At 40.2% G+C, this 22,500-nt stretch overlaps 1 protein-coding gene and 1 long non-coding RNA gene across 2 annotated transcripts in view; one reads left to right on the top strand and one right to left on the bottom strand.

The window, feature by feature from the left end:
- Positions 1-22,500, bottom strand: part of LOC121689698 (phospholipid-transporting ATPase ABCA1) — a 219,180-nt gene that overhangs the window by 188,444 nt on the left and 8,236 nt on the right. The window contains exon 4 of the mRNA XM_042069737.1: positions 8,061-8,176. Within this exon, the coding sequence (XP_041925671.1) occupies positions 8,061-8,126 (66 nt within the window). The 5' untranslated portion in view covers positions 8,127-8,176. The remainder of the gene's footprint in view (positions 1-8,060; positions 8,177-22,500) is intronic.
- LOC121689712 overlaps positions 14,031-22,500 on the top strand; it is a 15,182-nt gene continuing 6,712 nt past the window's right edge. The window contains exon 1 of the long non-coding RNA XR_006024850.1: positions 14,031-14,042. This is a non-coding gene — a long non-coding RNA (uncharacterized LOC121689712). The remainder of the gene's footprint in view (positions 14,043-22,500) is intronic.

Here is a 22,500-nt window from a genome sequence, read left to right as displayed (position 1 = left end):
GTTCTTACTTCTTCTCCTTGGGACAAGCACTTTAGAGTCTTGGAAAACACTTTTCCATTTACTATAGGATTTTGCATACATTCAGTGTCAGAATCAATAAAATGAATTGAGCCCTGCACGAGTAGCCTAGTCGAAATTGACAAGCAGCTGTAACTAAGCTTGCTAAGCTTGATATCCAAACAATATTCTAACGTTAGCTTAGTGATACGGCTTGATTGCATAACTTAATTTAGTTTAGTCTCCCCAATTTACTATGTTGTGATAAGACCTTAGCAGAAGTAACTTGAATGCAGCAGTTTTGAACAAATTTGCGCAGCATGGTCACAATGCTAAGCGGATTTAGCAATTTAGCCCGTAGTCTTTTTATGCAATGTTTCTATATGCCAATCCTAGGTCAAAGGTCAATCTACTCCCTTACCATACCCTTATCCTAACCCTAACCATTCGTCTAAGATTTTTCCATTCAAACACATTTTCTTTCATAATAACGCTACCCCTAGTGGTGAAATGGAGGGGTGTAACAGTATTTTTCAAAGATCTATCCACTCAAACCATAAAGAAAATGTATAGGAAAAAAATCGGTCACTACAAAGTTACACCAATCGACTCAGAATCACCTAATATGCACTCATACATTTTTTCAAAATCCACTTCGGACTTCGGGCAAATTCAGCTTTCTCCATTAATTTCAATGGGAAAATAGTTTTTCGCTTATAACTCCCGAACGAAAGGTCATAGGTCATTTTTTTCTTTTAGGCCTCCCCAAAACTGGCCACAAGGAAGAAGCCTGACTTGTCCCCATGTTTCTACGACCTTCCGTTCTCGGAAGGAAAGGCTGCGTGTGTGAAAAGCACAGCTCAATGAAAGGATTTTATCTAATAGTACAACAAAGAACATTATTGTGTGGTGGCCAGTGTTTATTTTATGGCGGTCCCCCACAGTCAATGTATGCACTGATAGCTTTCTACATCTGCCTTTACCTGTCTGAGACAGAGAGAGAGAGTGAGAGAGAGAGAGAGAGGGAGGGAGAGAGACAGACAGACAGATAGAGAAAGATAGGTTACTTCCGTCGGCGCTTTAAAACTAAATTTACGGCGGAAAGTGTTTTGATGTAAAGTTTGCCTCCAGAGATCCGGTGAAGACCCTGCTGTGCGAGTCCCTCCCTGTTGAGCATAATCCCAGTGGATCCACGAAAAGATAGAGAGAGCGAGAGAGAGACAAGGAGGGGGGTAGAGAGAAAGAGAACAGACTCCACCACCCCTGTCTTTAAAATCCTCCCGCCACAGAAGGGTAGCTTCACATCTTTTTCTTTATCTATTGACCCTTTCAACAATAAAAACAAAAACAATGCTTGAACGTTCTATGTGGGCCCCAATCTACTTCCTCTGCATTAAGATAACATATGGAATGTTAAAAAGGAAGTCTTGTGGGGCCAACTATGATGCTGATAATGGAACTCTCTTGAAAGGGTCTTTACCACAGTTGTGAGTTGTAATTCAGTCACTACAGTAGGCTACTTTTCAGTACTTCAGAAAAGAACAGAGAACAGCCATGAATGACATATGACAAAAAAAACAGACGTCACACAGCCTGATGGACCAAGAACAAAATTATAAAGATACAGTTTACAGACATTATACACATTTGTTTAAGTATGTGTGGTGTCAAATTATAATTAACTGATTCAAACTTTTTGAAAAAAGAAGAATTGTGACAAAGCAACAGAATACTGCAGAAGGTGTAGCTTTAATCCAATACAGAGCATAGGTTCATGAAGCCAGCTGCTTCTGACTTTCTAGTCATGGTTCTTATACCTTCTCATGTCGTCACATGTTTGTGTGAACTCAGAATAGAACAGAGCTCCTATGTCCTCCTTACCTCTTTTGGTAATACATATGTGCCTAGGTATTTATTCTATTTCTACAAAGGACCTTTGACCCTGGCTAAACAACTGCTAGGGATGTCCAGTCTCTTCTATGAATTCATACTGTATCCTTATAGGTAAACTTCTGGGTCCCAAGATTGTGTATACATTAACTATATTTACCCCTGCTGTTTCACCACTTTAAAGGTCAGACAGTAGCCCAATGTATAGAACATCTTTTAGTACAACTTCTTGATATCTTATCAGGAAACTTTACAAAAAGTCACCACATATGTGAAGTTCTTCACAAAGAAAGGGTCCAAAGTGTGTCAGTGTATTTGTCAGTGGTTAGAGTGGGGGGTCTGACATCTGACTCACTAACCATCAGCACTGGTGCTCCCCAAGGCTGTGTTTTGAGTCCACTGCTGTACAACATCTACACACATGACTGCAAAGCCAACTATTTAAATACTACTGGGCTGTTGTGACAAGTAAATTTCCCAGCTGTGGGATCAATAAAGTCTTATCTTATCTTATCTTATCTTATCAACAGTAGTCATACCTCCATCATCAAGTTTGCAGGTGATCTTGGGCCTGATTAGTAACAACAATGAACAGCTCTACTTGGATCAGGTTGATGAGGTGGCACAGTGGTGTCAATCTAACAGCTTGACACTGAATATCAATAAAACCAAGGAAATGGTAGTGGATTACAGAAGGCAGCAGCAGAACTACAGTTACACCCCACTAATGATCAGCGGGCAACCTGTAGAGAGAGTCACAAGTTTTAAATACCTTGGTGTCCACATTACTGAAGACTTAACATGGACTGTTAACACTCAATATGTTCTGAAGAAGTCCAGACAACGACTCTACTTCCTTCGTCAGCTAAGGAAATTCAAAGTTTCTACATCCATCATGAAGGCCTTCTACACTTCAGCGGTTGAGAGTGTTCTAACTGGTAGCATCATCACCTGGTATGGGAACTCCACAGTTAGAGATTGTAGTACTCTGCAGAGAGTAGTGCGCTCAGCTGAACGTACTATAAGAACTCAACTCCCTGCTCTACAAGATATCTATTCCAGAAGAGTACTCCTAAGAGCCCAAAAGATTCTGAAGGACTCTTCTCATCCTAACAATGGATTATTCCTACCGCTGAAATCAAGAAGACGCCTACAGTATGTAGTCACAAAGCCAGAACTGAGACTCAGGAGAAGTTTTTATCCCCAGGCCATCCGAACTCTAAACTCACACTATACTGACTTTGCACACATTCACTCCTCAGCACTCTCAAACATTTCCCAACTCTGAACTCACACTATACTGACTTTGCACTCATTCACTCCTCAGTGAATGAGTGCACCCCACACACACACACACCTACAAGACTTTTAGCACTTTTACATCCCTCTCCCTATGCTACAGACCTTTTATTTATTTTCTTATTTCATCACACGTCAAACACACACACACACACACACACACACACACACACACACACACACACACACACACACACACACACACACACACACATCTGACTTTCTCCAACTTTTGCACATCTCCATAGAACTTTTTATTTATTATTTTTGATTTCTCCTCCATCTACCCATGTCCTTGATTGCCTAGCCCTTCTGCCCCCACCCCCATCCCCAACACACACACAAAAAACACACACACTTACATCATCACTGTCATCACCTCACATACATACAGCACACTGCTTGCTACAGTAAGCCTCCTCTACATACTTGCTGCACACTGCCCCCCCCCCCCCCCCTACATACACAGCACATTGTCTTCAGGATCTTCTCCAACACACATCCTCTACATACTTACAGCACACTGCCCCCACCTACCCACACACACACTACACAGAGACACACAGTCTCTACTCCCCTCCCGCCACACACACATCTTCACTGTCATCACTCACATACATCATACATACAGTACTCTGCTTGCAATAGTAAGTCCCTTCACCATACTTGCAGTACACTCCCCCCTCCTCTCCCCTACATACACAGCACATTATTTCATCAGGAAGCTTCTCCAACATACATCCGCAACATACTTACAGCACACTGCCCCCCCCCATACACAGCACATTGTCTCATGAGGAAGCTTCTCCAACACACATATTGCACACTGCCCTCTCCCCACATACACAGCACACTATCCCATCTCCCCTGTCATCCCCCCAACACACACACCAAGACCCCTGGCAGTTGGGTTAGCCCCTTGAGCCGTGGATCTGCCCAAGGTTTCTTCCTTGGTAAGGGAGTTTTTCCTTGCCCCTGTTGCTCTTGGGTGCTCCTTGTTGGTGCACCCCCCCCCCAATCCCAATCATCCCCCACCTTTCTTATGCAGCCCTTGCCACTTAATCTACTAAACCCCTCTTCTACTGCACTTTTTATAAATGCACAAATAGGCTGACACCAGACATAATTTCACTGCATTTCTTACTTCCAGTAACTATATGCATGTGACAATAAACTTCCTTTTATCCTTGTATCCTTTTATATTTGTATCAGCCGACGGCTTTGTCATGACAACGTGACATTAACCAAGATGACATAACCTGTCAGTGTATTTGGCATGACAATTTGACATGAATGAGACATACACTTCATTTAGCTGATGCTTTTGTCCAAACTAAGCATATAACACCCCAGGTTCCCACGCGATATACAGTGTAGACTTCATTACGACAGTAAATAATGTCATTAATGACAATAGTCATAAACATTCTTAATGTTCTTTGTAGGTGTCACGTTATGGTAATGACAGTGTCATGTCCGCCTCATGCACACTCGTCCAAATAAAGTGTTACTGAAAAGTCCACAAAACCCAAAAAAAGAATATTAAGCTTCCGATCCCACACACAAAAATGTGTTGCCACAGTTACTACAGGTCAACACTGTATAAGATCACTCACCTCAAACCTGAGAGTATCACAGATAATTATGATAAGCATAAATCATTCACGGGTACATTAAGCAGGTGAGTTTCTCTCTCTCTGTCTCTGTGTGTGTGTGTGTGTGTGTGTGTGTGTGTGTGTGTGTGTGTGTGTCTAGTGATCTAAATGAGGCCACAGGGTAGAAGTTAATTACCAAAGCCCTGAGACCAGGGGTTAATGGATCCTGACCCTGACCGTGGCCTCTAATGACGCCATCCTGCACAACTTCCCCGACTCGGCTCCAGAAGAAGCGAAGCAAAGTCGTTTCACAACTGATGTTTTTAAAAGTATATGCTTCCCCTCATGGGAATGGATCAATATTCTGAGTAGGGATTGATGCGGGAAAAATCAAATGAGTCATTCTCCGTTCTCGGGGTAATCGTCAAAGGATATTATCTACCCTCAGTCAACTGGATGAAAGGCGGCTTTCATGTGACTCAAAACAACTTCTGGAATGGGCCCTGACAAGGAAACATAAAATAAGACTCTTGCATCAGGAGGACATATTAAATCCGCTGCACACGCCATCACAAGAGCCGTAGCTAAAAGCATCTTGCATAATTGAGGGATGTTTCCAATTCAGACATGTTGCGGAGAAGCTCAACCTTTAAAACTATGATTTTATGGGCCTCTGGATTCCCACGGATGTTGGTAAGACATTGCACTGACCCATGAGAGTGTAAATCATGGCATGACTAGCCAGTTTCTGCCAAAGCATTGCAATGATCTAAATACGCTAGCCTACTTGGGATGAGGTGTGATGAATAACAATGAGTATGATGATGGCAATGTCAGGAAGGAATTGACGTCAATGGAGCAATGTGTGTCGTCAGCCTTTTAATAATCCATGAGGAAGTGTAGCATGCCAGCTTTAACACATGTGCATGGATAATAAGTGAATGAATGCATTTAACATGACTGTGTGTGTGTGTGTGTGTGTGTGTGTGTGTGTGTGTGTGTGTGTGTGTGTGTGTGTGTGTGCGTGTGTGTGTGTGTGTTTGTGTGTGCGTGAGTGAGTGCATTTAACATGTTTGTGTGTGTGTGTGTGTGTTTGTGTGTGCGTGAGTGAGTGCATTTAACATGTATGTGTGTGTGTGTGTGTGTGTGTGTGTCTGTGTGTGTGTGTGTGTGTGTGTTTGTGTGTGCATGAGTGAGTGCATTTAACATGTGTGTATGTATGTATGTGTGTGTGTGTGTGTGTGTGTGTGTGTGTGTGTGTGTGTGTGTGTGTGTGTGTATGTGTGTGTGTGTGTGTCTGTGTGTGTGTGTGAGTGAGTGCATTTAACATGTCTGTGTGTGATGTGTGAGTGTATGTGTGTGTATGTGAATGAGTGCATTTAACATGAGTAACCTACTCTATGAGCAATTCAACAGAAAAGATGTGAATTTGGATGCACTTTGTGTCTTGTAGCCCCATAGAGTTGATAATGAAGCAAAATATATTTGTTAATTTAAGACCATGAGCAAGATCCTAAGCACAAACATCAACATGTGTGTGTGTGTGTGTGTGTGTGTGTGTGTGTGTGTGTGTGTGTGTGTGTGTGTGTGTGCGCATGTGTGTGCGTGTGTGTGTGTGTGTGCGTGTGTGTGCGTGTGTGTGTGTGTGTGTGTGTGTGTGTGTGTGTGTGTGTGTGTGTGTGTGTGTGTGTGTCTGTGTGCATTTAACATGTCTGTGATTGTGTGAGTGAGTGCATTTACAGTTTTTTACAATCACTTTGCTACTATTTTCAGAACCTTGATGTCATTTTTCAAAACTCTAGACACAAAACTCAAAACGGTTATCAATTGTAACACAGGCTGTCTAATGTTCAAAATAATAGTGCATTCACATCTTTAAAGAAATCTTGCACTTGCACAATCCTTGGTTCAAAAAACAAATTTACTGTGAAATACCATTGAAACATAACTATACTGTAGATCACCCACACACAAGCAACTGATAGTTTCACTGTGTCATTGTTCGTACAATTATTAAATATTGTAGAACAAAATATGTGATACAGGCTTCATTATGGTACTACATGTACAGTAAATACACCTTGGTAAAAGTACTGCAGTAGTAGAGAGAATAGACACAGTGGAATCATTGAACAAAGTTTGTAATATATTGATGCAAAACACTACAGTACAATCACAATCATTTTGTTACTATGTTCAGAACCTTGATGTAATTTCTCACAACTCTAGACACAAAACTCACAACCAATGATCAAAATGCACATTTTTCAAAACTCTAACCCTTTCTCAATTGCTTGAAGCGTGGAGCATGAACCATAATTGTACAATTAGACTACAATTTCCATGGATGTAGCCTAATATTTTACAATGCTTCAGCAGACACTGTGTCTATGGTCCCAAATACTGTACCATCTTTTCAGGCTATTTACAGTATTGACAGTACTGCACTGTATAGATGCAGGCCCTTGTAATTGCTTATTACACGGCTCTTCAAAGTGCTGCAGAATGCTCCATTCACTTGAATGGGCCTTCCCAACGTTCGGTGGTCGGCTAATTCTCAATAACAGACCGTTGCTAAGTATAACAGACCGCTGTCAAGGTAAAATGGGCTTTGTGCTTCTAATTTACGTCTTTCATATTACTGCGCAAGGACTGGAACTTCATTCAAAAGTGAAAGCAAACAGTTGATCAGCTGTGTTCTAAAGAATGTTTGATTCAAGTTCAGTGTGTGCTGTTGCAAACTATTTGTTTCTCACCAAAAGCCACGATGAAACGGTAACAAATAGGCTATAGCCTAGGCTATGTAGGCTAAAGAGTCACATCGTGGGGAGTTTATTGTTTCGTTTTGGCATGTAGCCGTGTAATAAGCGGGATAATGTATAGAACGCCGGTCATTATTGGGAAAATAAGTCCCTTCAGGGTGGAACAAGACCCCTCCGCTGCGCGCCGGGGTCCGGTTCACCCTGTCGGGACTTATTTTCCCAGTAATGACCGCCGTTCTATACATTATCCCTTACTTATCCAATTCTGCCAACGTGTTACTGATGCTTGAGTGCACATTGTGGAATGAGTATATACTGTCTTTTATTTTCTATTTCATAGCTAATTATTTTTGCTTTGATTCAAATTAAACCTTTTGAAATAGTAGTAGGCCTACTTTGATATTAACTTGTGTCATACTGAACAGGTGATTTTTGTAGAATGAACAAATTATTTAGTGTGTGTGTGTGTGTGTGCGCGTGCGTGCTTTTCACATGCAGTGCGTGCAACGGCGGGTACCTTTTGTCTCTTGCGGAGAGTAAAGTTCTTCCACAGGAGGAGTCCTAGCTGCGTCAGGAGAGCCATTATGCCTGGCCTGCCCACGTGTCGTTATGGCAACGGTCCTTTAATAACGTCTGCGGGGAGCAAGAGAAGTGTTTCTTTTTAAACGCCCATGACACATGCACCAGAGGGGTTAAAGCAGCAGCCATGCTGAGCCCCACTCCTCTCCTCCTCTCCTCTCTTCTTTCTCTTACCTACTCCTCTCCTCCTCTCCTCTCTTCTTTCTCTTACCTACTCCTCTCCTCCTCTCCTCTCTTCTTTCTCTTACCTACTCCTCTCCTCCTCTCCTCTCTTCTTTCTCTTACCTACTCCTCTCCTCTCCTCCTCTCCTCTCTTCTCTTCCCTACTCCTCTCCTCTCCTCTCTTCTTTCTCTTACCTACTCCTCTCCTCCTCTCCTCTCCTCTCTTCTCTTCCCTACTCCTCTCCTCCTCTCCTCTCTTCTCTTTCTCTTCTTTTTTTCCTCCTCTTCTCTCCACCTCATTTCTTCTCCTCCTCTCCTCTCTTTCTTCTCCTCCTCCCCCTACTCTCCTACTCACCATGTATTATTTTCCTCTTCTCCAACTCCTCTCTTTCTCTTCTCCTCTTCTCCAACTCCTCTCTTTCTCTTCTCCTCTTCTCCAACTCCTCTCTTTCTCTTCTCCTCTTCTCCAACTCCTCTCTTTCTCTTCTCCTCTTCTCCAACTCTTCTCTTTCTCCTCTGTTTTATACTCTTTTGCTCTCTACCTCCTCCTCCTCTACCTCTTCTGTTCTCCTCTCCTTCCCTTCCCTTCTTCTCTTCTCCTCCTCTTTCTTCTTTCTCATCTATTTCCTCCCCCTTATCTCTTCCTCCTGTTCTCTCTTTCTCATCTCTTCTCTCATCCTCATATCCTCTCTTCTCATCTCCTCCTCCGGTCCTCTCTCTTTCTCCTCTCCTCTCTTCTCATCTTCTCCTGTCCTCTGTTTCTCCTCTCATCTCTCATTCTCATCTTCTCTCTTCTCATCTCCTCCTCCTGTCATCTCCTCATCCTCTCCTCTTTCCTCCTCTCTCCTCCTGTCCTCTCTTTCTCCTCTCCTCTCTCCTCCCTCTCCTCCTGCTCCTCCTCTCCTGGTGTTGATCCTTTCACCTCCCCTCTACCATACAGTATCACTGAGAGGAGCCATGACTGTTTCTCTCTTTGTTTTAGCCCTGTTCTTTGTGTGTGATTGTCGACAAAAGCATACAGAACATATTTCAAACAAATTTACAGAATCAACAAACATATGATGAAAATAATTATCAAAAGTCATCCTTCATATTATATTATGTATAATACATAAAATGTCATTATTATGAATTCAGATCCACACAAATAGGTGGCCCACATCATTTGAAGAGGACAAATAGTTATCAAACACAAGCCAGCCATCCGTGAGGGATACATTAGGTACAGCAATAAAATTACACCATACTAAGAAGCATAGTGCTCCTGCATGAAATGATCTTCAGAAACACTTCTTATTTTTATTTTAGTTTTTATTAATGGTACGTTTATTTATGATTCTGTTTTGACTTTGTGTGTGACAGGTGTGGCAATGTTGTTTATTGTCTTTTGAATTGTTGTATACATACTGCCCTCTTGACCAGGCATGACTTTATTCTTATTTTTCCCGGGATGAAATAAGGTAAATAAAAAAAATATATGAAACAAAATAAATATGAATAATAAAATATGCAACAAAATTAATTGACTACACCTTCAACTACACAATGAGGAAAATCATCTTCAGCAGCATACGGCAAAATAACAGTGTTGAGAACAAGATAAATCCGAAGGATTCTAGAGCGCTATGCGCTCTGTACTCCGCCGTAGAATCTTTGATAAATATAAGCCATCGACCCCTATTGAAACCATGTCCCCATGATGGGGGAATGTTGTGTCACAAAGACAGATTTGGAAGACCGAAATCTGAAATCAGTATGAAGGATAATCAATACACAACATGCTCTCTTTTTTTCCAGTGAAAATATATGTTTGGTTTTCAATCCAATAAGTGATCAATCATCCTGCTGCCTCTTTGAAAACAGATTGTTATTGTTGTTCTTTTAACTATGACCTGATCATTACACATATTGAGTCAGTAAGAGAATAATGATTTTAATTTAAAACGTATGTCAGAATAACACCGCTCGACAGTACCCTGGAGATATCCCATCAGCTCCTGAACACTGTTTCCATCAACATCATGGATTATGGATGAAGGAATTTAGGCAAACGGAGAGGCTAAATTTAAATTTGCATTGATGCATTCACTTTATCATTTTTTCTCTCTCATTCTCTCTCTCGCTCAATCTCTCTTGACATCTTCCCAGGGGTTGTCTGCCTCTGGTCCAGATCAGTGCCAGAACAGAGCCAGATCTGGGCCAAAAGTGGGCCAAAGTGGGTCAGTTTTGGGAAGTAAACACAGTTATAAACCAAGCGGTGCTAAGGCCTGTTTCACATTGCTTACTTTTACATTACATTACATTACATTCCTGCTGCGGCTCAGTTGTGTGCGCATTCAAATTGTCAGTGCACTGCGGATACTGCCAAAACTATATCTTTTGAAATTCAGTCCGGGCACCCAAACCGCTTATAAAAATCGCTGGCAAACATTACCTTGGTTTGCGATTTTCATCATGCATCTCAAATGTTGCCAAGACCAGACCAATCACCTCTACAGTGTCTCTCTGCAGTTTGAGCAGACAAGTAAATACAGACAGATACCACGCAGCCCTAAAGGAATATTCCAGCAACAGACAAAGCCAATTGTGGCCACGATTGTGACTGATGGTGACCACAATTGAGACCAAGGGCCCTATTATGACCGTCTAAAGCGCATCGTCACTCGTCAAAAGCTTATTCAAATTTAGTAGGATGTCCAGTCCACAATGGGAGTCTTTTCGTTATCTTACGTTTTCATAGGTTTTTTTTTAATGTCATGGGTGTGTTTGGGGTGTAACATCATTTAAACCAATGAGAATGACATCTGTCATTCCCTTTGATGGCGCAAGGCGAGATGTCAAATAAATGCATCTGTATTTTGACATTCAATGGCGCATTTGAAGGAGGCTGCTTGTGAGACCGTATGGAATAGGCTAGTCATTCCACTAAACCATGCTTTACTAAAACCTAGCATAACCTTCACGCATTTGCACTCCTCTATTATTTGAACTCATTGGCAAAGTGAAACTAACTTCACCATGGTGTCAGTCAACGACAAGACAGTTATATGCAGTTACTTTCACTATTGACTGGCAATGTACCATCGAAAACATAGGCTGGAAAAAGCAACACTTACTCTAATATTGCTCAAATGACTGAATAAAAAAACATTTATCCTGCAGAGGAGTTGCTTATATCTCGTGACAGTGCGTCTTCAGCTGTGCTCCATACGTGTCTCTCGCCTCTCCCCTAATCATTTTTAACTGTCATTACCAATTTGCAAATGATGGTGAATAACTACTCATCATGAGATGTACAGTATTTCGTAATATCTTTATTTTAACTAGAAATGCAATTCCAATGAATTACCAGTGCATGAAAATGCAAAAGTTGTGATGGAAAATATCATGTATAGTTAAAATAGATAATATAGAGATGGTTACTACGGTGATGCTAAGATAGACATGGTGGTTGCATAGCTTAATTAAAGTTTATAGTTTAAAAGTAAACAGTTTAAAAGTTGAATGTAGATAGTTTAAAAGTTGTTAATAGACAGATATTTTAATAGACAGATAGTTTAATGGATGTTGATACACATAGTTTAATGACTGTTGAAAGTTTAAAAGTTAAATATAGATAGTTTAAAAGTTGTTGATAGACTGATAGTTTAATGCGTGTTGATAGACAAATAGTTTAAAGGCTCTATATAGGTAGATAGTTGACAATAACTGACAGCTGGAATGGCTCTAATGTTTGCTAGCAGTTATGCTAACTATGTTAACAAAGCTAATAATGTTAACCAAGTTACTTAGCTAATGTTTCTAGCAGTTTTTTTTAAAGAAATGCTAATAATGGTAATGCTGTTAACTATGCTAACAATGCTAACCATGTGACTTAGCTAACTTAACTAATCCTTTTTAGCAGTTAAGTTTAAAAAGTATAAAAGTTACAAAGATGAAAAATACAAAGCCCAGATGTCCTAAGTAAGACCTACGTAACATGAATGAATGTTTGAATGAAGTTTCTACGTTAAACGGTTGAAGCTGCATTAACTGCATTAGAAGAAGAAGAAGAAGAAGAAGAAGCCTAGGAAGAACAGTGCACATTTTCATGCACTGTAATTATGTTTCCCATTGTAATCGTGCAAGTTGCATGGACATGCGCTGGTGTGCGTTCATGAATGATAGAAGGATGGTGCGTGCACCCGCCAATATGGCTGTTGACAATGCGCTCTTAAAATAGCATATAAACAACTCGCCATAGACTTCTGACCAGGTGTACAATAGCGATTTTTAGACAATGCGCTAAACCATAAGGAATTATAGTTTGCGCTGGGTGGGAAACGAGTTTTACGTCATGCGCCAGGGTGCAAAATACAGCCCCAAGTATTTATAAGAAGACACTTGCCTGATTTTTTCAGTGTGGATGACACTTTTTTACTTCAGATGAGACTTTTTACTTCAGGTCAAAATCCTGACAAACCCTTTAGCTTTTAACGCTCCAGTTGCTTTCCAGTTTAAAAGTCCATTTCCTGTCTGTGTTGTGCATTATTTACACAGCTCTCTTTGAAGCTCTTTCTCTGTGAATGGGGACAGGTGATGGCATTGAGTACATTCAGACTTTCTTAGGTGCACCAGAAAAGCCTGTTCGTGCAAGGTCACATTTTCATTTAGCTCCACCAAGTAAGTAAGGAAAAGAGTGTCACCTTTGTGCTAAATGTACAAGGCAGAAATGGAAGAAATAGCGGGCAAATATACATCTAAACCCAAACATGACGAAAGATGACATTGAGATAACGGTTATAAATGCACTCTTAAAACGAATGTGTTGAAAACAACACAACTTGTGTTGTTTTTAACACATCTCTGTGTCCAGATAGGGACAATACAGTTTATATTGTTTCCTTTTTTATTTGTTACACAATATGAGTTTAAAACAACACAACTTGTATTTTAACACATCTCTGTGTCCAGATAGGGACAACACATTCATTTTAAGAGTGTAGAAATGTTAGAAATTACATTTGTTTGCATTGTTTTTATATTTAGCTTATGATCATTTACAACTTACAACAACAATTTCCAAGGAAAGTATGCTGCCCTGCAGCAAAGTATAAATGCATAAACCTTATTCATGGGTTTCACCAGGTCCCTTTTATATTTATAATTAAGCACCTAGATTATGAATGCAGGCTGCATGGTGCTTGATTAATACACCTGTGGAAAGGGACCTGATGAAACCCATGAACAAATGCAATATATATCCTTATAGTGAAATGACAGAGCAATCACCCTCCTGGCCTCAAACCTGAGTGTCCAGGGCCCCAATCCTGTTTGACCACAATGCTCGAGACCCAAAATAGTTGGTATGGCAGTCAGGGCGCCTACTCAACTGTCTTGAGAATACTTAGTCACAGACACTCATTATTGTTTCAGGATACATACAATGCATATGACGTACTCATAAGTGTCAGACGAATATTCCCTACAGTATATGCCTCAGGTTTGATAGCCACAGTAGCTGCCTTCAAAGCAGGGTCTCAGTATGCAATAATATCTTCACACCAATGCTATAATCTTGTCTATGTAAACACTCATCTGACTCAAGTGCTTGTATAATTGAATGCCACGTGTACCGACAGAGCTTTCAAGTCCCTGTGCTTTTGAAAGGGAAAAGAAGAGGAGAGCAAAACTTCTAAAGGCCTAAGCTGTCCAAGGCCCGGAGCGCAGATGAGTGGGGGGAGTGCACTTCAATTGGATTCTATGGAACTATTTATTTGTTTCTGATTGAGAAATATATATATCCAGAGCCCTAGAGAGGCTCTATCTTCAAGGCTGTATATCTCTGTATATATCTATGTTTGTGACCATAGATATATATATATATATACATATATATATATATATACATATATATATATATATATATATATATATATATATATATATATATATATATATATATATATTTGTGCCGTACTCCTCAACAGGTTAAGGGAATGCAGCTGGTCACATGAAAGTTAAATATGCTTATTATGAAATGAGTAGTGATGGCGGCTAAATACTAGCACCATATCAGTTACTGTCACTGACAACAAAGGTGAAGAGTATTGTGTGATACTAAAAAAAAAACCAACAACAACAAAAAACAATAGACACCGCATGTCAAGTCATGAGTGAAGCTATTGTAGGGAACTACAAATGGCAGATATTTAGTCAAATATGGCCAGTTCTGAGTGAATCTGGATGATGCTCTGTATACTGCATATGGCGGACCCATTTTCGTTTCAAATCTTTCAATTAGAATGAAAGACGTCATGTGTTTTACAGTCATTGGTGCAATCCAAGACAACATTGGTATTGGTCTGGATAAGTTAAGGCATTAATTAAAAGCTATGGCAAAAGTGTCAGTGTTAACCTTCTTATAATATACTTACATCTACATTTACTCGTTCAATACATGCATGCTATAGTCCTTGAGCCACAGGGGGTCGTCACTACCACTTGGGGGGGCAAATTCTCACTATATTTTTCTGAAAGCTACATATATCTGGAGTATAAAATGGTATGATAGCAAGTTGGATCTTGTAGCTTTGTGGCTGTACAGGCCTTCAAAGTTGCCTGATTTGAAAAAAAAGGAAATTCCATGAGCCCAGAAAATAATGCAAATCTTATTATTACTGATGCATATGTGGTGTTTGATGTTGGCATACATATACTCATTATGTGATTTTACTCTTCATTTTGGTTGATAAAATTCAAGATTTATGTGCAAAAAAAAGTTAATTTGAGTTTTCAGAGCAACATGTTATGGCAATACCTGAATGTAGACCTTATTGATCATTACTATTCTACCTTACTTACTTTCAATTGCGAGTTGAAATTAATGTTACATGATGACATACATAGGTCTGCTGTACAAATGTTTTTTTAAATTGTAGCTGAAACGAGTACAAAGGATCTTTAATCTATTTATTGAATTAATCATCGTCAGAACAGGAGCACAGAGGATGCCATCTCTATGGCACTTCACTCTGCCCTGTCCCACCTTGACAATAGCAACACCTATGTAAGAATGCTGTTCATTGACTTCAGCTCAGCTTTCAACATCATCATCCCCTCCAAACTGATCACCAAACTCAGTGAACTGGGCATCAATACCTCCCTCTGTAACTGGATTCTGGACTACTTGTATTGCATTCATTGTGTCTACACTTGAGATAAATACTGTAAGTTTGTTTTTTCTTTTATCACATACACATATATTGGTAGATGTTTTTTCTTTATCTTGACATGTTTCGAAGTATACTTCCATCTTCATCAGAAGGTCACACGGTGGAGTAGCTGATGTTGTTACGGAGGTGTGATCCACCTGTCAGTTTTTTGACAGGTGGACCACATCTCCTGCTGTCAGTCAGCCGGCCCCCAGGACGGCACTCCAGGTATGGGAGAGCATATATGCTCCCTCGTCTCTGTTCATCGTCTTTGGGCTCCGCTTTCTTATTTCAATCGCCTCCTTTATCCAGCGGTGGTATCGGTTGTTCTCCTGCTTAATGACTCTGGCATGCAGGAGGTGTGGTCCACCTGTCAAAAAACTGACAGGTGGATCACACCTCCGTAACAACATCAGCTGATAAAAACGCGTGTGACCTTCTGATGAAGACGGAAGTATACGTCGAAACATGGCAAGGTAAAGAAAAAACATCTATCAATATATGTGTATGTGATAAAAGAAAAAACAAACTTATGGATTCTGTACTTCCTAACCAACAGACCTCAGTCTGTTAGGTTAGATAATCGCACCTCCTCAACCATCGAACATCAGTGTACCACAGGGATGTGTGCTGAGCCCTCTCTACTCCCTCTTCACCTACGACTGCACACCTATACATGGCTCTAACATCATTGTCAAGTTTGCAGATGACACTACGGTGATTGGGCTCATCAGCAATAACGATGAGACCGCCTACAGGGAGGAAGTCCAGCACCTAACATCGTGGTGCACTGATAACAACCAGGCTCTCAACACCAAGAAGACCAAAGAGCTCATTGTGGACTTCAGGAAGTCTAAAGCTAGCACACACACGCCCATTCTCATCAACAGGACTGAGGTGGAGCATGTCACCAGCTTCAAGTTTCTGGGTGTCCACATCTCTGAGGACCTCTCTTGGACCCTCAACACCTCTACCCTGATCAAAAAGGCTCACTAGAGTCTCTTCTTTATGAGGTCCATCTGTCTCCTCAGATCCTGGTGAACGTCTACCGCTGCAACATCGAGAGCATCCTCAACAACTGTGTCACAGTTTGGTATGGCAACTGCTCTGCCCACGACCGGAAAGCACTGCAGAGGGTGGTGAAAACTGCCCAACACATCACCAGTTCCTCACTCCCCTCCATCGAGGCCATCCAGGGCAAGCGATGTTTGCGTAAGGTGCGCATCATCAAAGACTGTTCTCACCCCAACTACAGACTATTCACTCCACTCTCCTCCGGGAGGCGTTACAGGTCTCTCCGCATCCGAACCAGCAGGTTCAGAGGAAGCTTCTTTCCTGCGGCTGTCACCCTACTGAACTCTAGCTCTGCATCCCGGTGACATCCAACGAACTAAGCCCCCATCACCCCCTGCCCCGCCCCCGCCTGATGCCTCCTTGTCTGTGCCTGTTGAGGTGTCCACGACCATGGCAACCTTGACAGGGACAACAAGGAGGCGGACATCCCATAGCCCCCCCTCACAACTGCACTACCCTATCCCACCCATCTATCCCATCCATCTATTTATTTACAAATGTACATACTGTAATTACACTTATACTGTACATAGCCATATTCCACTGCTTTTCATCCTGCACATACACTTATTATTAATACTATTGTAATGTTACTGTTTCTGCACTATAATGGTACTGTTACCAAACTGCACACAGTTGTACATACTGTACATATCTGTCTATATGGTTCATACTAAATATCCATATTTATTCAGTTCTTCTGTAATATATTCTGTTAATACACTGCATATATCTATATTGTTCTTACTACTACTATAATGGTACCGCCACTACATTGCACATACCTGTACATGTTTGACTCATGCTCGTAAATGTCTTTAATTTTTGCTTTGTCAATGTATCATGGAATTTGTGCTTAGGTGTATCTGACTCCAGCCTCTATGTCATGATCTTTGCCTGTAGTATGAGCCTGAATCAGATCATCCCTAACCTCTTGTGTTGCTTTGCCTGCTGTAGATATGCAAATGAACTCATGTTCCTCTGAAAATGGATTGATCCAATTTCAGTTTCTGTCTCATCAGATCTAACTGTGTAGAATTTTTAAAACTGTTGTAAATGTATGTACTTGTAGATCAAGTCTTGGAAAATAGTTATTATTTCTTTTCAATGGAAATGATTTTAACATCAGATGAAAGACAATTTTAAGTATGATAATATTAATAATAATAATAATAATAATAATAATAATAATAATTGTACATAATGATAATGTGTAAAGTATGAATATTTTCACCAACCAGTTCATCTACATTTCATTCCCACATTCTTACTAGTCAAAAGTACAATTGAAATGTATAATGTAGATCATTTTAGCACCTGTGATGCGATTACCATAATTTCCCAACTATTAGCTGCAGCTTTTACATTGATTTTGCAAAATTTCTTCAGCTATGAGGTTAATACACAGGGGCAGTTAATATGGTATATGGTTTTGTTTCTTTTAACTTGCATAAAACACTGTCCTGTGGCTTATACACAATACGGCTAATACACAGGAAATTACTGTATGTATTTCATGTGCCCTGGACATTATAAAATTATAATATTTATGTTAAGCTGGGTACATGTGGTGATGTGAACAATTTTCATATGGTATTCCTTGAATGTAAAGGTAATATGTGATTGGTAATCATAATGTTTTTGATGACTATGGGTAGTTTCAATAAAATACTAATTTACTGAATTTTGGGGTGTTTCCAAATAGTACATTTACAAATAGTAAATAGCATAGCAATGCAGACCTATGTAATCATTTGTATTTCAAGTCTCTGCTGGGAGGTAGGAGGGTATAAATACATTGATTAATGAGGTAGTGGGCATTTCAATTAGTGCTGCAACCTGTGTCTCTGAAAACGTAGATTTGCTCATTATTACACATAAATCTTGAATTTTATCAACCAAAATGAAGGGCAAAATCACATAATTATTCAAAATATGTATGCCAACATCAAACACCACATATGCATCAGTAATAATGAGGTTTGGATTATTTTCTGGGCTCTTATGAGTGGTTTAACAAAAAAAAAGCCAATAGGCAGAATTTCCTTTTTTCAAATCAGAGGTCAACTTTGAAGGCCTGTACAGCCACAAAGCTACAAGATCCAACTTGCTATCATACCATTTTATACTCCAGAGATATGTAGCTTTCAGAAAAATATTGTGTTTGAGTGTATCTGTGCCTATATACAGTACATGTGTGTGTGTGTGTGTGTGTGTGTGTGTGTGTGTGTGTGTGTGTGTGTGTATGTGTGTTGTGTTGTGTTGTGTTCATGGTGTCCATATTATTAGTGTGCATGTGTCAAGTCAATACATGTGTTGATTGTGTGTGGTGGGTGGAAATCTAGTGTTGGAGTGTATCTGTCCTATGTGTGTGTGTGTGTGTGTGTGTGTGTGTGTGTGTGTGTGTGTGTGTGTGTGTGTGTGTTGTGCTGTGTCCAGTGTCCTTATTTGTAAATGTATGACAGTAATTAGTATGCATGTGTCAATAGTCAATACATGTGTTGATTGTGTGTGATGAGTGGAAATCTAGTGTTTGAGTGTATCTGTGGCTACGTGTGTGTGTGTTTGCTTGGATTTCTGATGTCTGCAGCAGATCACATATTATCGACCTCCACTCTCAAAGGCTTTAATAAACAGCCAGGACTATTTAGATTAATGCACAGATTGTATCCTGACATTATCATAAAACCTTCATGAAAAGTTTGCTTTAGAAAAAAAGAAAAGAAAAAGAAAAAGAAGTAGAAAAAAGGGAATCGAGTCTGATGTTTTAGTGAAGGCAATGTAATGGGGTCTTGTTTTTTTTAAATATTTCATCATGGCTTCCAGAGAATAGAGCATTCGAAAAAGCGTAAAAAAGTCCAACACAGGACGCACCTATAAAATATGCAAAGGGTAATTTCCTATTTATAAATCACATTCTCAGACTTTGACCTAAAATGGGCTGCTTTTTCATTCCGTTTTTTTTTTTTTTTTTTTTTTTTGCAGCACAATTTATTCCTGTGAGGAATGGGGCCATGCAACATCTTATTTCTCATTTTAGAGGGCAATTACGATCAGATGGCACATTCCGCACGGCGTGAATTTGTTGTGGCATGAAAGGTCAAAGTGCAAATTGAAGTGTATTAAGGTGTAGCACATTTGAATCCGCTAGTAGGAGGGAAGTGTGAGATTACACTGAAACCTCTCAGGAAATATTACGTCCCTGGCCAACACCAAATGTCTTACTGGGAAATCCAGTCCCACGTGGAACAATTTTACCACATAATGTGTGTGTGTGTGTGTGTGTGTGTGTGTGTGTCTATATGTCTGTCTATCTGTCTATCTGTGTTTTTGTTTGTTTGTTTGTTTGTTTGTTTGGATATATGAATGAAAATCAAAATGTAAATCATGTAAAACAAATATCTTTCCAATAATGCATTGAAAAAAATAAATAATTCCATTTAAATCCTTGATGGATCAACGATTTTCAGTACATGCACTACTTAAACCAACAGGTAAAGCACAGTGTAGTCCCACCACACCTGTAACAGTGACTCAGCATGTAGTCCTACCACACCAGTACCAGTGACTCAGCATTCTCACCACACCAGTAGTCCCACCACACCTGTACCAGTGACTCAGCATGAGACTGGAGGCAGCAGGACACAGGGCACATGGAATTCCAGTGCATGTATATGAAGATGCTCATCACTCAAGACAACACAACCCTGAGCTTAGTGGTACAAGCAGGCCATGTACACAGGCCTTATCCAGAACATTGCCATTATGCTAACCACAGTGATGACTTGCATAGAGGCAGACAGATTGAAGTATATAGATCTAGCGTAGTATGTAGCTCTAGTGCAGAACAAAAACAGACCCCTGAGCGTGGCAACACAGTGATGTTTATGTTTATATACCGCAGAAAGTAAACAAATGATGCATGCGTGGAGCACAGCAATCTTACCAAACACAGTGATGTTTAGCCTATATACCGCAGAAAGTAAACAAATGATGCATGCGTGGAGCACAGCAATCTTACCAAACACAATGATGTTTAGCCTATATACCGCAGAAAGTAAACAAATGATGCATGCGTGGAGCACAGCAATCTTACCAAACACAGTGGCGATACACATGGAAAAGACTGTGAGAGATAGGGCAGGAGAGCTTGGACGCAGGAGAGCTTGGACGTCCCAGAGAGTGCGTTGCATATTTCAAAGCGTGACTCAGTCAAAATTAGCAGTGGACCTCTGAACCACCATTATCTCACTATACTAAAACATGCGGCAGCTACTTTTAGAATTGCCTGTTGGTTTTTGCCTCAGTAATCCCCAATCACGTGAGCGACAGGTAAATCATTGATTTTTACACAACTCATATGTAACTCCGGTCTGTAGAGGTCAGAGTCTGCACAGTCCCCCTGTCATATACTGTACAACACATAAAACACTCCAAGATCATAAAACACCAGAACACGCCAGACCCAAGAGGAACTGCTAATGCAACTTTGCCAATGGCTACCGTTGTGGAACTGAGGAGGACGTTCTACTTTGTCTATAGCAAGAGGTGCAATGCTGACTTGTTAGATACACCTTTGAGGCATTGCAAAAAATCTTCATGGAGCTGGATGAAGGCAAACTCCCAAGGTTGGTTAAAGAACAACCTGTTTCAGTGAATGACTTTCCATTTTTATTTTTTGAAAAAGAAATACTGTTTTTACTATGTTGAAACCTGAAAGGACTATCAATGGCTGAGTGACCACGGGTCATGGAATCTTTTTGTGGATGTTTTTTATTATTATTATTTATTCATTATCTTTATTTTAGGAACTAGAAATGTCACCTTTTGGTCGGTCATCTTTGAATCTGGTCCATCAGTCTTCAGGCCTCTCTCTTTCTTTCTCTTCTCTCAATCTCTCTCTTCCCCCTTCTCTCTCCCTCTCTCCCCTTCGTTCTCTCTTCTCCCTCTCTCACTTCTCTCTCTCCTCTTCCTCTCTCACTCCTCTATCTTTCTCCTCTCCCTCCTCTCCCTGTGATGTTTGCTGCAATTGCTGGATAAAAAACAATACTGTGTATTTCATGTTGCTTTCAATAAAAATTGACTACTAAACTGACTTGACTCTTTTCAGTAAAAAGATGTATAACAGATGTCTGCAATTCTAGAAAAAAAAACAGTTAAAAGACACTGTTCTGGTAGGCCTACTATAGGGACATACAACTTTAAGAGTTTCTTTTTTTAGCATTAATAAATTAAGTTAGAAGTACCTTTTACAATCTATTACTATTGACATGTTAAAATGACTTCATCATTACACAATACATTGGTATTACATAAATATGAAGGTATTATCTTCATTCAACATGATTTTTTTATGTAATACAATGTGATGTCAATGTGTAGGTTTTACAAGAAACGATTAACTAGAACAAAAGTGTAAAAATTGTGTCAGTTGGACACATTCTGATCATGTGGGACCGATGTACACATTAAAATCATGTAAATTCAAGGAACTTTTTTTTTCAGTGAGATAGGGCAGAGCAGGAGAGCTTGGACGTCCGAGAGCGTTGCGTATTTCAAAGCGTGACTCAGTCAAAATTAGCAGTGGACCTCTGAACCACCATTATCTCACTATACTAAAACATGCGGCAGCTACTTTTAGAATTGCCTGTTGCTTTTGCCCCAGTAATCCCCAATCACATGAGCGACAGGTAAATCATTGATTTTTACACAACTCATATGTAACTCCGGTCTGTAGAGGTCAGAGTCTGCACAGTCCCCCTGTCATATACTGTACAACACATAAAACACTCCAAGATCATAAAACACCAGAACACGCCAGACCCAAGAGGAACTGCTAATGCAACTTTGCCAATGGCTACCGTTGTGGAACTGAGGAGGACGTTCTACTTTGTCTATAGCAAGAGGTGCAATGCTGACTTGTTAGATACACCTTTGAGGCATTGCAAA

Source organism: Alosa sapidissima, chromosome 18, assembly GCF_018492685.1.
Source record: "Alosa sapidissima isolate fAloSap1 chromosome 18, fAloSap1.pri, whole genome shotgun sequence".
Lineage (NCBI taxonomy): Eukaryota > Metazoa > Chordata > Actinopteri > Clupeiformes > Clupeidae > Alosa > Alosa sapidissima.
The sequence above is the reverse complement of the archived record's forward strand: the minus strand, read 5'-3'. Positions and strand labels throughout refer to the sequence as shown.